Below are 25,150 nucleotides of genomic sequence, written 5' to 3'. Positions count from 1 at the left end.
GTGGCCTTATGAAGACCAGGGCCCTGTGACCAGCAATTCCAGACATACACCCTGGACTGTCATTCTCAAAGTGGGGTCCCTGGACCAGCTGCAGCAGCAGCGCCTGGGGTTTGCTGGGAATGCACATTCTCGGGCCCCAGCCCGCAGCTGCTGCAGCAGAAACTCTGGCAGTGGGGCCGGGAGTCAGCACTTTACCAGGCCCCTGGGGCATGCCGAGGCTCCCTGGAGTGTGAGGCCCCCTGGATTTGGACTCCCTTGCCCATGGGCACCAGGAGACACGAACAAGGAGATTCATGGAAGATCTTTTAGTAATAACCAAAAGAACAAAGGAGAAAACCCAGGAACGGCCCAAAGGTTTATAGGTGATTGTAATATTGCACAATACTTAGAATATTGCCATTGTTAGAAGTTGTGATCTGTGCATCTCAAGTGTATATATATAATGTCGATACCTGGGTGAAGCTGTTTTCTTTCCAGTTTGTGGAGCTGCTTCTGAAGAGGGACTGCCTGCCCAGCTGGAGGGTGAGGGAAACCGGGTCGGCTGGAGCAAGGCAGGGCTGCGGAGACAGCAGCGTCCTGGTGGTTGGAGGGCCCATCTGATCACTGCCCCCTCTGAACACCTGTGGGTCTGTGGCTTTTACTCTTGGTTTTCAGGGATGGGGTCCCTTTTTGTTGCACACCTTGTGCTTTTGAATTTGATGTTGGACATTGTGGATGAATTATTGAGGGGATGCTGGGACGGTGCTGCCTGTTCCCAAAGAAGATATGGCTTGTTCTTACAGGCAGATGGTTTTACCAGATCACTGGGCCCTGGTACGGATTACTTTGGGACCTCACGAGGGCTGGCCTGTTTCCAAGTGTGGCAGTACTCGGTATTGGATACCGGGTACTCGGTACTCCAGGGAGGAGCCTCACTCTTTGCTGACCTCCACCTCCAGGCTGTTTCTCCTGCTGCCATGTGGCTGTGGCTGCAGACTCTCTGCTCAGCTCCTGGCTCCCAGGTGCTTGTCCCGGCTGGTTCTTGCATTTCCTGGGCGTGGGCAGCCTAAGGGTTGCCCACAGCCTGAGGGGAATTGTGCTCAGGATTCTGGGCTCTCTCTCCAGGGCTGCCCCGCAAGCCCCCTCTGATCCGGACCCCCTCTCCTGAGCTCACAAGGCCGTGCTCGTGCTTTCTTTGCGCTGCCCCCCAGGAGGAAGGTAGGGCTTGCTGTTTCTCCCGGCGGGGGTCACAGCCCACGTCCTGCCAGCGTCGGCTGCCTCCCATTGCCGCATACAGGCATGTGCGTCTGGATGTGTTCGTCCAGCTTTTACAGTTGTCGTTCGCGGGGGTGGGGGGGGGGCGTGAGTTCACGACAAGGATTCTGTCTGAAAGTAGAGTTTTAGAAAGGGAGTGGACGGGATGGACGAAACGGCGGGAGGAGGGACCAGGACGCCTTGCGCTTCTCCAAGCGGGCCCTTGCCGTTCCCTCAAGCCGCCACCAGAGGGCGCGCCGGCCGCGGTGCTTCTGCGGGTCCGGGCTCTTGCGCAGCGGATCGCGACCGGGGGTGGGCGAGGGGGCTAGCGCTTCGAGCGGGTGGCGCCGATCTGGCCTCCAGGCCTGTCATCCTTCTCTTTCCCAGGTCGCTGCGTGGATGGCGGCTGGGAGGTGCAGCGGCGTCCGGCTCTGCACATACATGCAGTCTCGTGCACACTTGTGTGGGCTCTCACACACGTGTACACAAGCACACGTGCAGGCTCTCACACTCACACGTGTGCACACACACACTTTCATCTTCATCCAGAAGCCCCTTCTCCAGCCTCACTGAGAAATTAATGGAGCACACAATTCTCAGTTTTTTCCCTGCATTTGGAACTCACTTCTTCAAGACAGCCTGGGTGCAGCTTGTGGGAGGGCCCCTGCCCTGTTCCATGTGGGACCCCCCACTCACATCACAGCCCCTGTTCGGACGCTGTGCAGGGGAGAGGAGGACAGGGCTCCGCCATCAGGGGCCTGTCTCCTCCGAGCTCCGACCCAGTCTCCCAAGGGGTGACCTGCCCGGCCTCCGTCCTCCTTCGAGACGTCCAGGGGTGACCCTCAGGCCCAGCTGAGCGGCGCCTGCCCTGCCTCTCTGACAAGGTTCACGGGCCTCCAGGGAGGTTGGCTGAGGGATTCCCAGGCCCTCCGCGCCCGACGCTGGGGAGTGTGTTGTTTCTGCGGCCCCAGGGCCTGGCACTCTGCAGGCCTCGGCAGCTGGTCTGGGTGAACAATGAACGGATGTCAGTTCAGTTGCCACCTCTCGGCCTTTACCGAGGGCTGGACTTTCTTCCCGCGGTGACAATGTGGCCACAGTACATTTTGCACTCTCATGCCTTCCTCTGCTTCGGCCACTGATGGAACCCACGTGGATCCATGTGTCACGCTGCGATCCGGCCAGCAGCTTCTCCATCCCGGCCGTCAGCGAAGCCCTCCCTGGAGAACAGGGGGACTGTGGTAGCCACTCTCCACGATGGCCCCAAGGAAGCCTGCCTGCCAGATTCGTGCTCTGGAGCGGCGCCCTCGGTCTGGGCTGGCCTGTGACGGTTTGAACGGCAGGTACAGGGGAAGGGACGCTGTGCACTGAGAAGCCGTGCCCCCCAGGCTCCGTATCGAGGCCACAGCCTGAAGACGACTTCTGTTTTCCTTTAGCACCAACCCTATGTCTCCACCTCCGTCTTTTACACAAAAGTGCCTGACCTTCAGAGAGCACCTCCCATGCCCACAACTTTCCACCCAGATTTCAGCAGAACCCACTGCCAAACACCTAGGTGTGCGGCTCAAATATTAGCTCATAACCAGGCAGCATGGCCGCCACCAGCCAGAAGGGCCACAGCCGTGGGACCAGACAATAGCCCTTTGGTTCCTGGGCCGTGGGAGAGATCTCAAAGGTTCCAAGAAGGGATTGGGGCTGCTGAGGTAGAGGGCCTGTGGGTTCTTGACAAGCTACCTCCCCTGGGTGTGAGGATTTGAGGCTGACATTTTAAGTTTCACTTAAGTGGCTCACTGCCCCTCCTGCCCGCACCCCATTCTGTCCTCAGGACCAAATATAGGAAGGGTGCCACGAAACAGGCAGGCCCTTGAGTGGGGACAGTTCATCGTTTATTATAATTACAGAGTCAACCCACATTTATAGATGCAGATAAAAAAATAAGGCCCTGGGTGAGTGTCCTTCCTCCAGGCGTGTCCAGAGTTGCAGGGACAGGAGTGGCCACCCACTTTGCAGAAGGAGAGATCTGAGTTCATATCCTGCCTCTGCCTTTTACCAGCTGTGTGGCCATGAGCAATTCACCTTGCCTCTCCGAGACTCTGCTTTCTTTTCTGAAAAACAGCAACAATAACAGTTGCCCCCACATGGGGATAGTTGCGAGGCCACACAAGATGCCACGGGGTGGGCCCAGTGCCTGGCACTGTAAGCTCCTGGCCCGTGGTTGCTGTTAGATACGAACACATTTTGCAGACAGGAGAGGCTGTGATTCACAGTCTGCCCTTACACTCAATCTTTTGTGAGCATCTCTCGGCACCAATCAGTGCTTCTCCATGACATTGGTTTTAACAGCCAGACATTCCATGGAGGGACACAGTGGGACACAGCGGGGACCTAGCATCGAGTTCTCACCGTTCTGAATGGACGTTGAAGTTGCCAGTGAGTTGTCTTATTATGAACAAAAGCTCCGTACCTGCGCTGCACTCCGCGGGATGCCTCTGAGGGTTTCTTAGCTGCTGCTGGGGGGCAGCTGGCTGCAGGACTCCTGGCACACGCAGACGGCAGGGACACGAGAAAATCTGTGCAGTGCGGTCTGTCCACAGGCGGGCTGGCAGGCTCGAGGACTCCAGGCGGAGGGAAAGCACTCTCTACAGAGTGTTGGGCGGTGACACGATCGCTGCTTGGCTGATCCTTCCTGTCCTAGAGGGAAGGAGGACCCCCAAGATCAAGGGCGAGGGGAGGGACGTGGAGGGGCCCAGCATGAGGCTGAGGATGTGGGTTCTAAACCCAGCTCTGCCGCTTCTCCTCTGTCGAGGGGGCACGGTCACAGCGCCCTGTTCTTCAGCTTGCCGTGTGGCCTGACTGCGATACTCCGCACATGAACACTCGGCACAGCGCCTGGGATGGGGAAAGTGCTCACTAAGTTTTCGCTGTCCTGGTGAGTTCATTTATTATTGTTAGCTGTGCAACTTTGGGCAAACTGCTTCCCTCTCTGGACCTCTGGTTTTGCTTCCATGTGATGAGGCCTTGGTGTAGATGGCTTCGTAGCCCCATTCCATGCCATTTGAGTCCGTTTCCTCCCCGGGTCACGGTGCCTGCGGCTTCTTCCAAGGCCGCGGGGTAAGGCAGCCTGGTGGTTTCAGCACCAGTGGGGAGGACAGCAGCCGGGAGCTGTCCAGGGAGCTGATCCGCGGGGAGGGCCAGCCTGGAGGAGAGGGCAGGGGGTGTGGGAGGTGGGCCTGGAGGAGCAGCAGCGGATGGTGAGAGATGGAGAAATCCTCTGCCCACCAGGAGTGACTGAGCCTTCCTTGTGGGGATGGTTAGGGAGTCACAGCCTTCCCAGCGGTTCTAGGCAGCCCCAGTGGGGAGCTGGGGTGCCATGTTGGGAGCACTAGGGACCACAGCCTGTAGGTATGCTGTCTCTTCTGCCACCTTTCCTCTCCTCACCAGCCCTCTCCCCCCTCTGCTCATCTCTGTGGTCTTGGCTTCAGCTGGGTCCTGGAAGTCACTTCTTTTCTTTTGGTGAGAAAGATTGGCCCTGGGTCAACATCTGTTGCCAATCTTCCTCTTTTTGCTTGAGGATTTCTTAGGTCACTGAGCCTCCCCTGTGCCAGTCTTCCTTCACTTTACATATGGGACACTGCCACAGCATGGCTTGGTCCACACCCTGGGTCCGGACCTGCAAACCCAGGCTGCCAAAGTGGAGTGTGCCAGACTTAACCATTATACCATGGGGCCAGTCCCCTGGAAATCACATCTTTGGGGACCAATCTGATGAAAATGCCACTCAGCCAGAACTCAAGAACAGGAGTGTTGACAGTAGCGTCATTTGTGGTGCCTGCGAACTGGAACCAAGCTGGAAGCCCCTTGATGGTCTGTCATGCAGGAACACACTGCGGTCTAGTCCTACGGTGGAATGTTACACAGCCCCGGAAGGGGCCGAGCTCCAGGCACACGCAGCAGGGGTGGTCTCTCAAAGTGATGCTGTGGTTGGAAAAAGCCAGACACACAACCATGCGTGGTCCTGGTTGAAGAAAGCTCGCAGACAGGCAAGACGAAGGATGGTGTCTGTGGATGTGAGCTGGGGAAGCAGCCGAGCTCCGTGGAGGGTGGGCAGGGCCGGGAGGGCAGGGTGATGGTCACCCCCGGGCTCACTTTATCCATCCAATCCCTAACTTATGTTTTGTGCACCTTCTCTGTATACCTTACATTTCACAATAAAAATGTGAAAAAAGAGAAAGACACTGGGGCCCTTGGACTTTCTGGGGAAAGGGCTCTTAAAACACATATTTAGGGCAATGCCCCTGGATCCTCGATTTGGTGGCCCATGCTAATGGCTCCCTCCCTGGTTCCGAGGTGCATGCCTGTGACTTGCTGCTGAGGAACCTGGGCCTGGGGACTGGAATCTGCATTTTAAATGCCTCAGAAGAGCCAGGACCCTGGCCACTGGGGGGGAACAGTCTGGAATTCCCACTTTCTGAGCCAGCTGAGGGGCCCTTCAGGGTCTCTTCCCAAGGGTTAACCAAGAGAAGGTGTGCCAACTGTGTCCCTGGTGGGGTGCACAACGGCAAGCCCAACCCCCAGCGAGAAGGGCCTGGGGCACCCCTAGTCCTAAGAGACCCCGGATCTGGGCTCCCATCCCGCTGCTTTGCCTGAGCCAGCCACTCCCCTTCCCGAGCCTCAGTGTCCCCTCTGGTGCCACTGCAGGAGGTGCTCAGGAAGTATGTCCTTCCTTCCTCTCCAGGCCACTCACTGTGAAGGGCCCTTGCGGGGTGGCCCCCACTCCGGAGTCACCTTCAGATTCCAGACACCTGAGCCCCCTAGTTAATCCAGCCTGGCCTCTCAGGATAAGGGGATTGGCCCATGCCCTCCCCAGCCCCTCCTCTGTCAGGCTACTGACCGCTCAGCTGGCTAGAGGGGTCCTTCTCAGCCTGATGACCTCCTGGGGAGCCCCCACCCCGGGCCTTGGAAGGGAGGCAGGGTGTCCATGTTCCCCACATGGCCCGGGGCTTGCTTCTCACAGGGCTTCCCGCTGGGGAGGCTGCATCAGCTGACGCAGAGGAGGGCGAGGGGCGTGCGGGAGTGGGGAGAAGTTGGCGGGGCCGTGAGTGTCTGTGCAAATGCACACCGCGCGTATGCGTGCGGCACTGCAGCCTGCAGAATGAGAAGACTTCGTCTGTGGAACGACGAGCTGTGGGCACTGTGTCCCCTCCCTCCTCGTCTCCCTCTGCAAGGAGGTGGGGGAAGGTGCCGAGCTCCTCCCTGGTAAGTTCCCAGCACTTGTAAGTTTCTCCTGGGGGCTGGGAGAAAGTGGTCCCGCTCCCCACCCTGAGGAAGGATCTGTGGAGAGAGTGGGTGAGCAGGAAGGAGGCGGAGATGGAGGTGGGCAGGACAGGGGTCCTCTGAGACACCGAGGAGGCAGGGGCGGGGCGAGCCCCCAGCTGCAGGGGGCTTGCACATCTGGAGGGGCAGCAGTGAGAACTCCAGACTCAGTCCCCCGGGCTGCCGGCCTTTGCCAGCTGGATGGGAAATGAGGCCTCTAGGGGTGGTCGTAGCAGCCGCACTGGGATCCTGGGGTGACCGTCTCCTTGGCTAAACAGAAAGGGAGGCTCATTTCAGGAGGGCGACTGCCTCGGGGCCCGTGTGGGTCCGTGTGCGGGGCGTGTGCAGGTGTGGTGAGTGCAGGTATATAATGTGTGTTCCGTGTACTTGTGCACATGGGCATGGAGAGTGGATGATGTGTGTTGTCTTTACAGGACATACACCTGTGTTGTGGGGGTGTGAGCAAGCTCATGTTGTGTATTTGCACACACGTGTGGGTCCTTGTGTGTGTCTATGTGTTGCATGCATGTGCAGGTGTGTTGTGCGTCTGTTGCCTACATATGCATGTGTGCAGGTGCCTGGGCAGCGTCCTGGGGACCACCACTTCTTTCCCAGCCCTGCCCCAATTCTGCGCCCTGGTTCCCACCCCGCGGGGGCTGCAGTGGAGGCTGGGGGGCCACTGGCCGCTCAGGATGCGCAGGAGTGGGCTGAGCACCCTGCCCAGTGACCGGCTGTGGGTGGTCGTCAGCCTCAGCTTCATCGGCACAGAGGGGCATCCTGCCGCCCGCTCTAGGTTGTGTGGAGTCAGCCTGGCTAATGGGGGCACAGGGCGGGGCTGCCGGGGACCAGCTGGGGCTCTGAGGAGAGCTGACATGTGGCCCTTCAGGCCAGCGACGCTAACAGGGTTAAAGGGTAGAGGTGTGTGTGTGTGTATTGTGTGCTGTGTCTTGTGTGTGTGTGTGGTGTGCACGTGTGCATCCCGTGCCCTCGCGTGTCTGCCCCGTCCCAGCTTTGACTCCACTCATCGAGCAGATGACTCAGTGGCTTGATCAGCTCATAATAAACCCCCTTTTGCCGTCATCCCAGGAGCATGAGAAGGGAGAGAAGAAGTGTGGGGGGCACCTCTGAGGGATGACAGGTGGGGGGGCTGGCTGACATCGGGGCTGTTTCCAGAGTGGGATGGAGCAAGAGTCTGACCTGGCCCAGCCTGGGGTCTCTGGGCAGGAGGTGGCCATGGGCTCCGGCTCTGCTCCTGGGAAACCGAGACGGGCGTCCAGCAAGGCCTGGCGTGTCTGTCGGTTCACTCCCCATAGCACCCGGGGGGCTCCTGCTCTTGTCCCCACTGACAGATGGGGAAGCTGAGACTCAGGGAGATCAAAGCCTTAATATTGCTATTAAATACCAGACTTTGAACATCCCCAGGCTCCAGGCCTGGAACTTTCCGTGCCTCACCATTTTTCAAGATTCTTACCACCCTGCTGCGGAGCAGGGGGGGCTCTGTTCTCCCCACCTCACAGTGCGCTCACCAAGCTCAGAGAGGCCATGTGACTTCCAAATGACAAGGGGCAGCTGGCCGCCCAAATGGCAAGGGGCCTTGACGCGCATTTCAGCTCGTTAGCCCTCCCCTCTGTCTCACGTTCGGGACGATGGTAACCTGTATTCATGCTTAGGGAAGCTGAGTTTGCAGCAGAGGGACTTGCTGATACCATTAATGGCAGAGACTAGAACGTGCACGCCCTGTCCCATCTCCTCGCCTGGCCAAGCGGAGTCGCTCTGCAGGCCTGGGGTCCCCGCGCGTCCCTGGGGGCCTGGCTCGAGGGAGGTGCAGGTGTTCACAGACCGTGCAGCTGGGTGAACCTAGCCCCATGGAGGCGGACACCTCCTGGAGCTCCCTCTTTTCACCTCCTCCAGAGCCTGGTCAGCCACCATGGAAAACGGGAGCAAGCTGGACAACCCCAGCAACGTGTCACTGGCGCATGGTGATGCTGTCCTGTACCCGATTGAATACAAGATGGTTGCGGTCTTCCTGGTGCTCCTGGTGTGCGTGGTGGGCATTGTGGGCAATGCCATGGTGGTCCTGGTGGTGCTGACCATGCGGGACATGCGCACGCCCACCAACTGCTACCTGGTCAGCTTGGCCCTGGCTGACCTCACCGTACTGGTGGCTGCAGGGCTGCCCAACGTCTCTGACAGCTTGGCCGGGCAGTGGGTCTACGGGTACGCTGGCTGCCTGGGCATCACCTACTTGCAGTATCTGGGCATCAACGCCTCCTCCTGCTCCATCCTGGTGTTCACCGTGGAGAGGTAGGTAGGCCCAGCCCTCGCCTGCGTGCTGTTTCTCACCACCAAGCGATGCAGCCAGGACTTCCTGGACAGGATCCTTGGTAAACTGAGGCCTGGCTGAGCGGGAATTTCTGTTCCCCACTTACAGAGAGTGGGGCTGGGGTGGGAACCTGGCAGAACCTGGCCAGGAAGTGGAGTTCTCATCTCAACTCTGCTGCTAACTTGCTAGAAAATGCCAGCATTTGTCTGGGCCTCAGTTTCCCCAACCGGAAAGTGGGCATTTGGACTGGGCAATCCCTTGGGTCTCTTCCAGCTCTGGTTTTAACACCCAACAGGCAGTCTAGCCTAGTGGTTGAGCATGTGGACTTGGAAGCCAACTGACTGGGTTCAAACCCAGCTCTGCCACTTCCTGGATGCGTGGCCTTGGGAGTGGTGGCCCAGAGGCTAGGTGGCGCGTCCAGGCCATGCAGAATAGGGACCTACTGAGGCCTCCTGACGTCCAAACACTGGCCTGGTCCTGGCTGTCCCTGGCTGTGCCCGCCGGGGGTCCAGTGGCCTCCATCTCCCACATCCACCTGGGTCTAGGCACTGCGTGGTGGGGGGAGCCCAGGTTTAGACTGTGAGCCCAGCTGTGGGGGGTGCACGATGTCGGCTGACTCAGTCAGCAACCTTTGGAGGTGCGCAACAGAAAACCCACGGAGACTTGCGCGAGGTCAAAGGTCTTTGAAAGGGCACAGGGTCTCTGGGCCCGCAGCAGACACAGTGGAGCCTGGTGGGCCTCAGGGGACTTGTCCTGGAGAGTCTGCATGTTCCCACCTGCCTACCGCCCTCCCCTCTCACCACCGGCTCCCTTTGCTCTGCCAGCCCTGGTGGCTGCCTCAAAACCGCCTTGCTACCCAAATCTTCACGGCCTTTGAGTTCTCCTATGAGAGGACGAGGTCAACCATGGGGTCCCCAGGCCAGTCTCCCCAGATGGGGGATCTGACTGGCCGAGCTGGGGCAGGTGTCCTTGCTTTGGTCCAATCACTCGGGGTGGGTGGGTCCGGAGACCCTGCCCTCAGGGTCAACAGGGCCGCCGCGTGGCCTGCAGGTACATCGCCATCTGCCACCCGATGCGTGCGCAGACCGTGTGCACCGTGGCCCGGGCCAAGCGGATCATCGCGGCCGTGTGGGGGGTCACGTCCGTCTACTGCCTGGCCTGGTTCTTCCTGGTGGACCTCAGCGTCAGCGAGGGCAGGGGCCTGGAGTGCGGCTACAAGGTGTCCCGCAGCCTCTACCTGCCCATCTACCTGCTGGACTTTGCCGTCTTCTTCGTCACACCGCTGCTGGCGGCCACGGTCCTCTACGGGCTCATTGGGAGAATGCTGCTCCGCAGCTCCCTGCCCCACCCGCCCCACCGCTGGGGCAGCAACACCTGGCAGGGGGCAGGAACTGCGGAGAGGCAGCCCCGCGGGCCAGGCGGAGGTACGGGGGGCAGCTGCCCCACATCTAGAGGCTTCCCGTCCTCCCGGAAGCAGGTGGGTGAGGTATCCTGGGGGTCGGGTGCGGGGGGCAGGTAGGGAGATGGAGGGGGGTCAGCGGGCAGAGGCCAGAGATGCGGCAGAGGCATAAATGGGCTGGGAGAGGATGCGAGCTCCGCACTCGTCGTCCATCCAACGAGTGTCCGCTGAGTCCCTCCCGTGTGCCCATTCCAGGTGCCGGGCCTCGGAGGACACGACACGGCAAACACCCTGCCCCCAGGGCTTGAGCAGGACAAGTGCGATCCTCTGTCAGAGGAAGGGAAGAGAGAAAGGAAGCTGGGAGGGAGAGGGGGTGCAGAAGGAATGTTCTGGAAGGCCTTGCTGCGGTGATAACTGAATGCAGTCTGCAGCTGGCTTCTGGGAAAGGCTTCCAGAGAGGGGAGCCGGCAGGCTGAGGTCTGGGCGCAGGAGCCTGGTGCCTCAGGATGGGCACGGAGCCGTGGTGGGACCTGGGCCTTGGGGGCTAGATGCACTTGGCTCTGCCGGGAGGGGGCGGGCAAATCGCGGGGGCCCCCGGAGGAGGGACAGCATTGGTGTCAGGTGTCAGCAGGGTCCCCACCGGTACGGAGCAGGAGACAGGCATGCCCAGACTCCTGAGGCTGACCTTGGTGGGCCCTCGGGGAGACTGAGGCAGAGAGAGAGCTGAACAGAGAGGGCAGCCGTGCGTGAGCAACGGGGATGAGGTGGAGGGAGAGAGGGAGACAGACAGGGAGACAGAGACAGAGAGAGACAGGGAGAGAGAGACAGAGACAGAGAGAGAAGGAGAGAGACAGGGAGAGAGGGCAGAGCCGGGCGGGCAGTGTGGCACTCTCTGTGTTCACACTCGTGGGGGCAGCATTGCCCCAGGCACGGAGCTCTGGGCACACAGATGGTCGCCCTTCCTGGGGAAAAGGAGAGTGATGACTTCACAGGTGCACCCTCCTCACCACAATTCGGGAAGGAGACTGCTATTATCCTGATGCTCCAAGTGGGAAAGGGAGGCTCAGAGAGGTTAGGCTGTCTCCCCAGGGTCCCACAGCCAGGAGTGGGGAGCTGGGATCTGATTAGGCCTGTTTCGCACCCACACTCTCACTGGCTACCTCAGCACCCTGAAGGCTGCAGCAGGGAGGGGCAGGGACCGGAGCAGATGAGGGGAGCCCTGAGACTACCCCTCAGCTCTGGGGTCCCCAGGAAGCTTCCTGCCTGGGTCAGGTTGGTGGCCACCCTGCTGAGGTGGCCAGGACACGTGTCCCTCCCCTTCCTACTGACCCCCTCCCTCACAGAGAAGCCTTGGTCCCTGCAGACAGTCCTTGGGGGGGGCACAGGGACAGGTCTTCATTTCTCTGCCCCCCGGACAGGATTGTCTTTCTGGGTCTGGTGACTCACTCCTGGGCTGAAAGAGCAGAATGGGGTGCAGGTGGGGGTGGTCCCAACCAGAGCGACATGACCCGAGCTGGAAGGGGCCATCGAGACAGCGGAGAGCGCAGATGGCTGCGGGAGAAGCTGGTGCACTGGCGGGCGCTGTGCGACCCCTCCGTTCTCTGTGCCTCTGCGTCCTCGTCCACGAAGGGAGACGATGGCAGCCCCGTCCGGAGGGACAGCGGAGCTTCAACCACCACCACAGTGTCGTCCTGGGCCTCCCTGCTGCTTCGTGGTTCCTGCACCCGGCTCCAGGCGTCCAGTCTGAGAGGTCTGGGGTGCAGGTGCCCTTGGGGGTCTCAGGGCAGGGGCTGCTCACGCCCTGGAATGTTCCACAGGCTTGTCAACTGCACAGCTTGGAGCGTCGGCGCTGGGTTAGCGCAGTGCCCAGCAGACATGCAGAGAAGCTCATGATTCTGGTGACATCCTCATCACTCACTCAGCAAACACTTCCCGGGGCAGGAGCCGCGGCTCACCTTCCTGTGGCATTTGCTCGGCCACCAGCCCGCGGCGTGCCGGCTCCGTGGCCTCCCTCCTGCCCCCTCTGCCCGCAGGTCACCAAGATGCTGGTGGTGGTCGCGCTGCTCTTCGCCGTCCTGTGGCTGCCCTACCGCACGCTTGTGCTGCTCAACTCCTTCGTGGCCCGGCCTGTCCTGGACCCCTGGGTCCTCCTGTTCTGCCGCACCTGCGTCTACGCCAACAGCGCCATCAACCCTGTCGTCTACAGCCTCATGTCCCGGAAGTTCCGGGCAGCCTTCTGGAGGCTGTGCCGGTGTGGGGCGGAGGAGCGGCAGAGGCCCTCGGCCCACCTCACCTCTACCAGCCACAGCGTGGTCCGGGAGACCCCCCAGACGACGCAGCCCGGCAGGGGCAAGGCGGCCGGGCCCCCACCGCCGCAGCAGGAGCCTTGTTTCAGCGCTGTCTGAGCCGCCCTCCGCCACCTCTGTCTCCACTCCCTTGGTTTGCTTGCCTGCTGGGGCCTGCAGGCGTCTGCTCCGGCCACTGGTGGCTGGCAGGGCCACAGAGGGGCAGGCACCCCTTTTGCCAGTGGCTCTTAGTGGCCGGGTCCCCACTGGCTTCCCTCCTCGTCAACTAGGACATTAGTGAGTCCTGGCTCAGGAGGTTGGAGCTCAAGCCTGGACTCTGTTTGGGTAGCTCTCTCGCCTCCTCCAGAGCTGGGGGAGGCGAGAAACAGGAAGAAGCAGAGAGGCCCTCAGCCTTCATCCGTGTCAAATTACGACCGTCCATCTGTTATTAGCATTTTAAGTATCTTTTTCAGGGAAAAAGTCTTGAGGCATGAAAGGGACATGCTTCCAGTCTCCATTAACATCTGTCGCTCAGGCAAGCAGTGGGGAGAGTCTGCACTCATGGATTCCAGTGTGGACCGTGCCACCTGGTGCCACCCTGGAAGGTACCTAGCTTCCACCACGGACACCCAGAGATGCTCCAGGCTACACCCAGGGCCACTCCATGGGGCAGCAGGGCCCCCGCCCCAGGCCGCCCCAACACCCCAGCGCCCCAGCCTAAAAAGCACATCCACCCGGAGGTGTCAGCAGGGCTGGCCCCTTCCCTGTCCCATCGCCATGTCCCTGTCACAGGCCAACGTGCCGAGCAGGGGCTGGGAGGGACTGAGGTGAGTGAGGAGCCAGAGGAGGCAGAATTGCCCCTGGGCTGCCGGTGGGACGGTCCTTGGATGACGTGGGGCTCCGCACCCTGGGCCAAGCCAGCCACAGGCCTCCCTCACTCTACCCAAGCAACGGCCCTGTCGAGCGGGACTTCCAACTGTCCCCGTCTTATGGACGAGAAACTGAGGCCAGAGACATCCGGACATGTCACCTATTCCCCTGTGGTGACCTCAGAGCTAGGCAGGACCCCGACCCTAGCCCTCTTCCTTCGGGCGGGTTTTCCTCTCGGCCCCGGGGACGTTCACTGACCTTAGATTCCCTTGGAGGCTTGTCTGGGAGGTGGGTGCGTGTCTCCGAGGTGGCCCGAGTGGGATGGCCTGTGTAGGGCAGAAGAAGTGGGCCTGAGGGAGGAGGTCAGGTGGGGAGCAAGGCATCCTGGAAGCGGGGGCCAGCCCAGCGGACTGTCGGGGCAGAGGCAGGGCTGTGTCCCCGAGTGGGCTGAGGGACAGATGGAGGGGGCCTCGCTGGAGGACGGGCACCACACTCCAACCCTGTGACCGAGCTCCGTGGACACAGGCCACCTGGATGTCAGTGTCTCCTTCGGCCACTGATGGCCTTGGTGTCGAGGGCCAGTCCTGGCCTCCTCCTCCATCCGTGAGATTGAAGGTGAGCTCTTCGGGTCCCTCAGCAGGGCACACCAGGATGTGGCAGAGTTTGAACGGATTTCTGTGTTTATTCTGACTCCAGTATTCGAGCGCATTGCTCAGGGTCTAGCCCCGTCTCGAGAGTCACGCATGCTGAGGGTCCCTCTCAGATGAGAGGCTTTGGTTCTTTATGGACGTCAGTTCCCGCTGTCTCCTCCTGTCCTTCCCCTCCTCCCCCTCCTCTGTCCCTCCCGCACGGCTGGGCTCACAAAGAGGGGCCCAGCGTGGGCATCTCCCACCCGGTTCTGGCTCCCCCTCTGGTCAGTCTCGCTGTCTCGACTGTTCCTTTTTTTCACAGAGGAACATCTCATCCACAGGGAGCTTCACTGTTCGTTGTCTGCTCCTCAGGACATAGATGCAAATCAGGAAATAAGAAAATTTGTGCTCCCCCACCCCCTGCAAACAAAGGAACTTCTCTAAGTCCGAGAGGTCACCAGCCGGTGCGTTGGCGCCCTGGAGTGAGCCTGTGCTGCTGCTCACGTGTTCGGTGGTCCAGGGGCCCCCACACCTGGCCGTGCAGCAGACCCGCCCGTGTCTGTTGTGAGATCTCCTTAGTGAAGCCCTGTGCTGGCTCTGATTTCCCTTCCCTGGTTCTCACTCTGTATACCAGAACAGCGAGTCCCACGTCCGGATCCCCTGGGGAGTGTGTCAAAAATGCAGATTGCCAGGTCGAGACTCAAGGTCCGGGTGTCCGTGAGAGAGGGCTGGGCGCTGCTCGTGGGATGCGGTGGGGGGGCGCGAGGGCCACGACGGCCAGCTCTGCATTAGGAAGCACGTGGAGCTGGGGTACCTGCCACCCTCCACCCCCTTAACTGTGATAGGCCACGTCCCCTCTTCCGGATGACACGGACCACACACTGTGCTCTAGGTGGCTTTCCCACACCAAGGGGCTAAAAGCAGAAAAGCTCTGGTGGGTGAGGACACAAACCTGCGGTTCTCAGCTGCACCCTGAAACCTGCAAATGCATGTGGAGTTCCAATTTCCAGCTGAAATTCACTCTGCGACAGCTTGGAATTCGTGTTCTGTTGGTGACACATCAGAGGAGCTTCCGGCTCCGTGGACGTGGGCGCAGCAGTCAGGGCGAAGCCGGCCCCAGAGGAAGAGCACGTGTTCCCCGGGAACGGGCCCAGAGCACACTGCTCAGAATGTGACAGAGGCCAAGAGCCACTCGGGTGGAGGGTGACACGGCGGAGCCCTTGGGCATCGAGATAAGTTCGCATTGTGACTGTGTGACCTACTCAGTGTCATTCGGAGCTCCTCACCACAGTTGCTGCTCTCTGACGAGCGTGTGTTGCCTTGACATAGGGGCTGAGACCTCGGGGTAAACGCCTCATGTGGTGTGGCAACCAGGGACCAGGGCCCGGTGCTAGCACAGCTGGAGCGAGTGAATCCTGGCGGGTCTCCATTTCTTCCCTGGCGAGGCCGAGCCTACCACGAGGAGCAGCTGTGAGGACAGAGGAATGGACGAGGGCGCACTTTCTGGTTCAGAGCCAGAGCTCAAGCAGCTGTGGGCCCTTCTAGGAAATGGCCAGACAAGTGAGCACTACTGTGTGTGGTCCCCTCTGAGGTTTTACCTGAGCCTGTGCCCCCAGAAATCAGGGACAATGGAGAAGCCCCCACAAACCCTTGGTTTTCTGAAATAGCCCGGGAGACGACTTAGTGCAAAGAACCTCCATCCCAAATGACTTCGAAGAGACCCCTGCCCACTCCTCCTCAGGACCCCCCGAGACCCAAGACGACCCTTGGTTCACCCGGGACCAGGCCAGACCCCGACCCTCCAGCCCCCCATTCTTTGTCTCATGGTTGATTAGCTGCCATCAGAGTGGTTTGCTGGACACAGAGAGAAGCATTTCACAGGCAGCTGACCGAGATCCCCTGATTTCAAAACAAGCCCAGCAGCAGACCCCCAGCTATCACCTGCAGACCCCCAGCTGTCACCTGCCGACTCCCTACCTGTCACCTGAAGATCACCCATCCATCACCTGTAGACCACCCACCTGTCACCTGTAGAGTGCTCACCTATTATCTGCAGACCACTCACCTTTTACCTGCATGCCACCCAGCTGTCACCTGTCTACTCCTCCCCAGGGCAAAACCACCTGCAGGGACAGGCGAGCTCTCCCTACTGCAAAGGCCTGGATGAAACCAAGGTCCTTACATGGTTTCGTCTCTGGCATCAGCCACGCCGAAGCCTTTCTTGGCCTTTTTGTTTTTCCCGACTCACCTCTCCCGTCCCAGGGCACGGGCGTCTCCACGCCTTGTCTGCACACTCAGACTTTCTTCAGGCGAGCTGTGTGCTGGCCGTGACCGTGGGCGGCCCACATCGGCTCCTGTGTTTCTTGTGCACCCTCCACGTGGCAGGGGCTTCAAGTGTGCCTAATAAGTGACAACTCCATTGCTCGTGGTTGCACGTCCCCACCCATGCACCCGGCAGGCACCTCGGCCCAGAGTTCGCTTTCCTCTTGATTCACCCGGCTGCTGGTGGCATCCACCTCATTTGCTGAGAGCAGGACGTCTTGGGTGTTTTCATGGCAGTGTTTTGATTGTCGCAGGATTGGGCGGAGCCACTGGCCTTTAGTGGACGGTCCAGAGACCCTTGAAGGCCCCTGTGTGCACCTGGGGGCCGTGCCTGCACAGCTGGACGGTCGTGGAGGTGAGAGAGGTGTTCGCAATTCCAGGCACTTTGTGTGTGAACCCTGAGCACGTCGGCACCTTTCGAATCCACCCTGGCAGCCCCAGGGGAGCAGCCACAGTGCGGCTGACGGAGGCTGCACGTATTTTTATGTGGAACTCCGCTGAGCAGGTCACCGTCTGGGGAATCACATCATTAAAGCAGCTGTTGGGGGTCTCCCCCTCAGGGCAGCGCATCTTATAGTGCGGCCTTCCCCATGAGCCTCCTCCTCCAGGGAGGCGGGGGCAATCCCAGCCGTGGCATCTCTTCCCACCCCTCCTAAGACCTCACACTTCCTGCCTGGTGCTCAGACTTACCTGTGCGCCTTCTCTCTCCTTGGAGACTGTAGATGCTGGGGGCAGCGACCTCTCTGCTTGCGTTTTTGCATTCTCGCCTCTAGCTCCAGTGCGGTGTGTGCAGTAAAGTGGCCGGTGGGCGAGAGCCAGCCAGGCCTGAGTGGACCCTTACGCTTGGTGCAGGTCTCACCTAGGGCGGTGTGCACGGTGGGCCGGGGACCTCGGTGAGTCCCTTCCCTCGGGGCCCTGGTGAGGGGTGGAACTTGGCAGCAGTTCTCAAGGGGCTGGACTGGCATCCTCAGCGCGGCTGGAACCTGTTAGAAAAGCTGCGGGCTCCTGTGAACAGCCTCTGGGGATGCCAAGGGGCTTGAGGTGAGACCACTGGTCCTCTGTCTCTGAGCTGTGCAGTTGACCTCGCACTCGTCACCAGAGCTGGTTCTAGAGGATCAAGAGGGGACGAGAATCTGTGCATTAAAGAAAGTGCCGAGAAAAACACGAGGGAGGAGGCTCCATCCGAGAGACTGCTTAATGACGTGCAAATACATGCTCCCAGCCCCCGGACCTCACACCGCAGGTGCCCTTAGAACGGGCCTGGGGAAACAGGCCATGCCCACACTCAGCAGGGCCGGGACTGGGCTGTGGGCAGGTGGGACTCCTGCTCCCCTGCTCCAGTTCTGGAACATTCTTAGGCTGTCACTGCGTGGTGTCAGCATGCTCCACTTTGGCCCGTGGCAGACGTCGCAGAACGCTGTCTCTGTCTTCCTCAGAGCCCGGGGTAGCTTCAGAACCCTCCGCCACCCAGTGTGCCAGGCGCCTGTCACTGGTCATCAAAGGTGGCGCGTCTCCTGACACCTCCTGTCACTCTGAACCCACTGTCTGCATTTACAGGCAGGGTCGTATCTTCCTCCGCCCTGAGAGGACCAGGTGTCCACTTGAGCTTTCCCATCCACCCGACCGAGCAGCGCGGGGACCCAGCCCAGACCGCAGGGCGTCCCTGCTGGCTCTGTGGGAACCGCACTGGTGCCGTGCATGGTGAGCCCGGAGCACCGGGAGGAGAGCTTGGCCCTCCGCGGGTGCGCTCCCCGTGGCCTGGGCACAGAGTTCTGGGCTTTCTTAGGAAGAAAGCGGTTGCACATGTCAGGACCCCCACTGGACCAGCTCAAGCAGACAGGATTTGGTGATAGCACAGGAATTGTCCAGGAGGCACGCAGGGGACATGACGCCTCCTCGGTGGTCTGCAGAGCCCTCCACCTGGAGACTGGCCCAATCTTAACCCTTCCTGTGGCTGAGGGGGTGGAATGTGCTGGTTGGGGACCCCTGCAGCCTGGGTTTAGGTGTTGTTCTCAGCCCAAGAGGGAATGTGCCGGATAGGCAAAGGGGAGAGGCGCCCATGGCTGACGTGAGCCCCAGGTCCCCGGCTCTTTCGACGCCCCCACTGTGGCTCCCCGACTTAGATCCTGGGGGGCAGAGGCTGGGGAGACCTGGGGGGAGGTGAGGAGTAGGGTTAGGAGAGCCGTGCTCCGGGAGGTGATGGCTTGGGGCCTGGTGGGCCATGCCCTCTCTGACCCTCCGTCCCCCACTGTCTGCTCGGAATGACCCTCGAGCTGGTCCTGAGGGTGATGGAGGATCAGGTGTGCTGTGTAAACGGCAGTGTTCCTGGCGTGTGGGAGTTCACGCACACAGTGAGCTGTCACTTGAGGCTGCAGGGGTGGCTTGGGCATCTGGGGGCCCCAGTTATCCAGCCGGTGGAGGGGAGGGGGCCTGGGAGGGAGGCCTTAATAAGGGGACAGAGAAGAGAGCTGGGGCTGCCCGGGGTGGGGGCTGCAGCTCCCCCGGCTGAGATCTCGGGGACCAGGGAGCTCCCTGCCTGGCCCTGTGTGTGGAGGTCACATGTAGATTCCTGCCCTGGTAGACAGGAGTGGGGCCAGGCTGCACGGGGAGAGGGGCGGGCCTGAGGGTCCCCTGGGGACAGAGGTCGGGGCACCTCATGAACGTCACTGAGCTTCTAGTTTCTTCTCTGGCAAAAGAGAGAGCTCACCTGCATGGCCTGGGTGGGGGCGAGGGTTTAATCTGGCAGTTCTCAAAGTGCAGTCCTGGAACCCTCAAGGTCTGGACATCGTTGACTTTTTCACGAGTTGACCTTTGCACTGATGGGGCCGACGCAGCGACACTGCTGCCGCCTGAACTAGACTGTGGCCCCCCGCGCTGTGCTCGCGGTCGCCGTGTCCTTCGTGGCTCACACTCCCAGTCAGGGGAACGCGGCTCCCCTGAGACTGTCTCGGACGCGGCAGCAACAATGCTGATTGTATCAAATCTCAACTCTAGAATTCTGCTTTTTTAATGTTTTTGGTGATGACATGGGACGCGCATGTGGAGCCCCTCGCTGTGCGCAGAAGTATGAAGCCTGTCTCCAGGGAGGCCGCCCGTGCACGGTTTGTGCTGTGAGCTGAGCCAGCCGCTCTCCCCAGGGAGTGCCAGGTTCCATCACAGGGACAACTGAGCCATGCCATAGTGACACAGAACCAAGTCTCCTCAAAGACGAGCCAGGTGAGCCTGCTGCTTCAAGGAGAACAGCTGCCAGTGTCTATGACTACCGAGAAGATTCCAGCTTGCACGTGAAAATGAGAAATTTGGAGAGCCTGTGACCCCACTGTGAGCCTGACAGCTTTGCAGTGTTTAATGACTTTTCTGATAAAATTGGGGGTGACATTAACGAGTGCTGTGTCTGATGTCGTATAATGAGGCACGTCACTGTCTGGAAGATCTGCAGGACTCAGTGAACTTAGATTGCCAAATGACCTAATGCGAGTGTTCAAAATCATGCCTTCAAAGTGCAGAAAATACCCACAGATTTTAATGCAACAGAGGAGGACAAGTTCAGGGACGTGATTTTATTTTAAATAAAATCACAGATTTTATCTGCTGTGTGTTTTTTTTTTCTTGAGGAAGATTGGCCCTGAGCGAACATCTGTGCCAGTCTTCCTCCATTTTGTATGTGGGTTGCCACCACAGTGTGGCCACTAACCAGCGGTGTAGGTTCACGCCTCGGGTCTGAACCCGTGAACCCGGGCCGCCAGTGTGGCGCACACTGAACGTAACCATGAGGCCATGGGGCCGACCCATTTCTGTGTGATTTTATGGGAGTGAATCTTTAGGAATCTACCACTTGTCGGGTTCTGGGGCGATCACGAGATCCGACGAGGCTATTAAACCCCCTCCCTGTCCAACCACACCTGGCATGAGGCCAGATGTTCTTCGTAGATTTCAACCAAAATAACATATTGACACAGAGGTGAGGATCCCACTGTCTTCTACTAAATGGCCAACATTAAAGAGACGTGAAAACACTACAATGTCATTCTTCTCATCGAATTCTCTTTTTATTTTGGAAACTATTGTTTCTCATAAAAACATTTCTGTTAACATGTAATGGGTTTACTACCGTTATTTTTAAATAAAATAAGTATTTAAAAAATTCTCAGTTTTGTCTAATATGATAAATACAGATAGATACAACCAATATAAATCAAGGCTTTTTGGAGTTCTCAGTAATTCTTGCGTGTGTGTGTGAGGAAGATTGTCCCTGAGCTGACATCTGTGCCCATCTTCTATTTTGCGTGTGGGATGCACCACAGCCCGGCTTGATGAGCGGTGTGTAGGTCCACACCCAGGATCCAAACCCGCAAACCCCAGGCCACTGAAGTGGGGCATGCGTGCAAACTCAACCACTGCGCACTGGGCTGGCCCCCTCAGTAACTTTTAAGGGTTGGGCCCTGGGACGAACAGGTTGCGAACTGCTTAATCAGATGAGAGATGAGAATTAATTTGCATCGTCCCGGGCAAATACTGATCATTTTCCTTCTTCTGGTTTCCTTTTGGGGAGACTGATGTCCAGACAGGAGAGAGTCACCTACCGACACAGCAGGACCAGGCCGCTGCTGGACTCCAGCCCCTGACGCTCGGTTTACCCGCCTTGTTCTCCGCCCCCCTCCATCCCACTTGCCGCTCTGACTCCTCCCTCCCACCTCTGACTCCTGAGTGAGTGGCAGCTCGTGACACTCGCCCAGAATTCCCCTTAGGGGCCTCCAGCATCTGTAAACACCTCATGGGCCGGCACTTCAGAGAGAGAGACCCAGCGCCCGTCTTTGAGGAGCCTGCATCTGTGTCCCTAACAACAGACTCAATACCGGTTTTAATTGTAACACACGCTTATTATGGAAAACTAGGAAAACAGGAAAAAGTAGAAAGAACTCCATAGTTTCATCCAACATGTTACAGCACAAAGTACCTTCCAATCCATCATGCACGCAAGTTTCCCCGTCTGGCACAGAGGCAGCGATAAGGACAGTCTGTGCGAGCCAGGGAGGCACTGGGGCTGTCCGCGCTCACAGTGCCGGGCCGAGGCCAGACCAGGGCTCCCTCCTCACCTGCATCAGCTGTCAGGGGAAAATGATTGAAACAGAATCTCCTAACAGCATGGTACTGGCACTAAAACAGACACACAGATCAATGCAACAGAATTGAGAGCCCAGAAATAAACTCACACATCCACGGGCAGCTGATCTTCAACAAAGGAGCCAAGAATATACAATGGAGAAAGGAGAGTCTCTTCAATAAAGGGTGCTGGGAAAAGTGGACAGCCACAGGCAAAAGAATGAAAGTAGACCATTATCTCACACCATTCACAAAACTTAACTCAAAATGGATTAACGACTTGAAGGTAAGATGTGAAACCATAAAACTCCAAGAAGAAAGTATAGGAGTACGCTCTAAGACGTGAGTCTTAGCAGCATCTTTTCAAATACCATGTCCACTCGGGCAGGGGAAACACAAGAAAAATAAACAAATTAACCTTCATCAGACTAAAGAGCTTCTGCAAGGCAAAGGAAAACAGGAACAAAATGAAAAGACAATCCATAAACTGAGAGAAAATATTTGCAAATCATATATCCGACAAGGGGTTAATCTCCAAAATACATAAAGAATTCATACAACTCAACAACAAAAAGACAAACAACTCAATCAAAAAATGGGCAGAGGATATGGACAGACATATTTCCAAAGAAACTATACAGATGGCCAACAGGCACATGAAAAGATGTTCACCATTATTAATTATCAGGGAAATGCAAATCAAAAATACAATGAGATATCACCTCACACTCATCAGAATGGCAATAATTATCAAGACAAGAAATAATAAGTATTGGAGAGGGTGTGGAGAAAAGGGAACCCTCACACACTGCTGGTGGAAATGCAAACTGGTGCAGCCACTATGGAAAACAGTACGGAGATTTCCCAAAGAATTAAAAATAGAAATACCATACAACCCAGCTATCCCACTACTGGGTATTTCTTCAAAGAACTTGAAATCAGCAATTCAAAGAGACTTATGCACCCCTATGTTCATTGCAACATTATTCACAATAGCAAGACGTGGAAGCAACTCAAGTGCCCATCGACTGATGATTGGATAAAGAAGATGTGGTGTATGTATACACAAAGGAATACTACTCAGCCATAAAAAAGACAAAACCTTCCTATTTGCAACAATGTGGATGGACCTTGAGGGTATTATGTTAAGCGAAATAAGCCAGACAGAGAAAGACAGACACCATGTGATTTCACTCAGATGTGGAAGATAAGCTAACACATGGACAAAGAGAACAGTTCAGTGGTCACCAGAGGGGAGGGGGTGGGGGTGGACACAAGTGGTAAAGGGGCACATTTACATGGCGACTGACAAATAATAATGTACAACTGAAATTTCACAATATTAAAAACTATCATGACCTCAATAAAAAGAAAAAAATCTGCTGACCCAGAAAACCTCTCCACCAGGGGAGAAGGGAGAGCGGATGGTTTTATTACCGAATAAACGTGACACCAGAATGTGGTGCGTGTCATACCCGCCAGGCGACGGCAGGTAGGAGGAAGCACCCTTCCCTTTAGCCGAGAGGCAGCCGGTCACACGCGTTCTCAAGACAGACGAGAGCGAGCCCTCAGGTAGAGGATATGACAGCGCCGCTTGTCACGTGTAGCTCATGCCAAATCCACCTGGGCATTGGGGGGCCATCTGTGGGAGCGAATGGCCTTTATCTACAGGAATAACAACACTTCTCTTGTCTCTGACAGGAGCCGAGTTTGCAGCCTGGAGCCAGGCACCTGCTAAGTTAGGCTCCTGCCCTCCGCAGAACGTGGGGACAGACAGGATGCTACTTTCTTCAAAGAGACTCCTCCCCGGTCCTTGAGGAAGACGGCCCTGGGTTGTAAAACTGGCAAGAGGCTTACACAGCTTGTTAAAAAGATTTGCACACACTTCAAAAGAGGCAGAGGAAGAATTTACAAGTTTTCTATAGTAAATGCTAGAAGGAAAGGGAGGGGGCAGCCCCGTTCCCTGTCTGCACCAGGAGAATGAAACTTTCCCCCTTTTTAACGGGCATTTGCCTCGCACACCCCACCAGGGTGTCCCCAGAAGGTCAGGAGGTAATGTGCCAGCCTGCGTCGGGCTGGAACCGGGACCGGGGAGGGGCCGTGCAGAGAAACAGGCCGGTGGAACGTGTGCACCTTCAGGAGCATCGACTGCGTGGCCCGGCCGGGCGGCACCGTGCTCTCTGTCTCCCAGATTGGGGGACTGGGAGCGGGGAGCACGTGTGGAGCTGGAGCGTGACTGCGTCTGTGCAGGCAGAGCGCCGGGAGTGATGGTGCCAGGGGCGCGAGTCGTGACAGAAGCGCAAGCAGAAGAGCGAGTCTGGAGGGCAAAACCCGCAGCATCGTGGGGATGTGCGTCCCCTGAAGGCTGAGCCTGAGGCGAGGGCCTGGGACCCGGTCCTTGCCTTGGGAGGAGATTTGATTTGTGAGGTGAGGAATGGGGCAGGGAAAGAGAAGTACCGCTGAAAGTCACGTTACTGAGCAGGCACACGGGGCTCGGTCCATGGGGACCTGCCAGCAGCCGTGGAGAACGTCCTCTAGGTCCTTCCTCTACCGGCAGGTGCATTTGTCCCTGACTCCTGCCCCACGGCTTGAGGGCTGCCCTGGGGTGTTACCTCCCCACCCCCCACCCCCGCCCTGGGGAGCTCCCTGGCTCCGCAAATGCTCCCCAGCAGTGAGATGCTGAGTGGACCACACACCGGCAGTGGGGTGGCCTGTGTGCCCGGGGAGCCATCTCCCATAGCCACAGCGACTTCAGGGCGGGCCGAGGGGATGGAGCAGCAGTACCACTGAGAGGAAGTCACACAAAATGCTGCGCTCGGGTAGTAAAGCATGAAGCAGGAAAAGCAGCATGGGCAGGAGCCACCCCAGTGAGGGAGGCCACGTGGGGCTTCCCCACACCCGAGGGCACAGGGCTCCAGCCCTCAGGCTGGTCCCTGAGCGCCTGACGTCCTCGTTCTACCTGCTTCTGTGTGTGAAACATGTGATTCAAATAAATACAAACTTCCTCAAAAAGTTAAACACAGAAGCAGCACAGGACGGAGCAGTGCCACTTCCAGGAGATGCCCCAAAAGAACTGATGGGCTGTGTCTCCAACAGGCACTTGTACACGAATGTCACGGCTGCGTTATTCACCAGGGTCCAAGGTGGAGACGGCCTGACGTCCATCAGCGGATGATGCATAAACGAGATGTGGCCCAGCCACACAGTGGAATTTCACACGTCCAGAAAAAGGAGGGAAGGGCTGACACGTGGTACAACACGAGCGAACCCGAAAAACATCTGCTGAGTGAAAAGCCAGACACAAAAGGCCACATGGCGTACGATCCCAATTATATGAAATATCCAGAAAAGACTCATCCATAGAGACAAAAGTCGGAGGGACTGTTGCCAGGGGCTGGGGCAGTGGGGAATGCGGAGTGACTGTTCATGGGCACGGGGTCTCCTTTTAGGGGGTGAAAATGTTTTGGACCAAGAAAGGGATGGTGGTCGTGCAACACTGGGGATGTGCTAAATGCCACTGAAGTCTTCATTCTAAAATGGTTAATTTTATGTTATATGAATTTCACTCAATAACAGAAAGAAAGAGCAGAGGGCCTGTGGGCGTGGAGTCCGACCCGCAGGCGGCCCCCGGGGATGGCAGCCTGTGCCCTCTGAGCGGCCCGGCCCCCAGACGGTG

General features: G+C 58.1%; 1 protein-coding gene across 1 annotated transcript; it reads left to right on the top strand.

The window, feature by feature from the left end:
* The first annotated feature begins 8,470 nt into the window (after positions 1-8,470).
* LOC106828196 (thyrotropin-releasing hormone receptor-like) lies at positions 8,471-12,670 on the top strand. Its single transcript, XM_014836460.3, has 3 exons — positions 8,471-8,847; positions 9,917-10,343; positions 12,299-12,670. Exons 1-3 carry the CDS (start codon positions 8,471-8,473, stop codon positions 12,668-12,670), a joined length of 1,176 nt encoding a protein of 391 aa, XP_014691946.3.
* Positions 12,671-25,150: the final 12,480 nt, after the last annotated feature.

This window comes from Equus asinus, chromosome 28 (assembly GCF_041296235.1).
Source record: "Equus asinus isolate D_3611 breed Donkey chromosome 28, EquAss-T2T_v2, whole genome shotgun sequence".
In the NCBI taxonomy this organism is placed as follows: domain Eukaryota; kingdom Metazoa; phylum Chordata; class Mammalia; order Perissodactyla; family Equidae; genus Equus; species Equus asinus.
The sequence above is the reverse complement of the archived record's forward strand: the minus strand, read 5'-3'. Positions and strand labels throughout refer to the sequence as shown.

Excerpts from the sequence above, each read along its gene's own strand:
- LOC106828196 (XM_014836460.3), top strand. The coding sequence starts at position 8,471 with ATGGAAAACGGGAGCAAGCTGGACAACCCCAGCAACGTGTCACTGGCG. Across the intron at positions 8,848-9,916 it reads CTGGTGTTCACCGTGGAGAG|GTACATCGCCATCTGCCACC; the intron begins GTAGGTAGGCCC and ends CGTGGCCTGCAG. Across the intron at positions 10,344-12,298 it reads TCCCGTCCTCCCGGAAGCAG|GTCACCAAGATGCTGGTGGT; the intron begins GTGGGTGAGGTA and ends CTCTGCCCGCAG.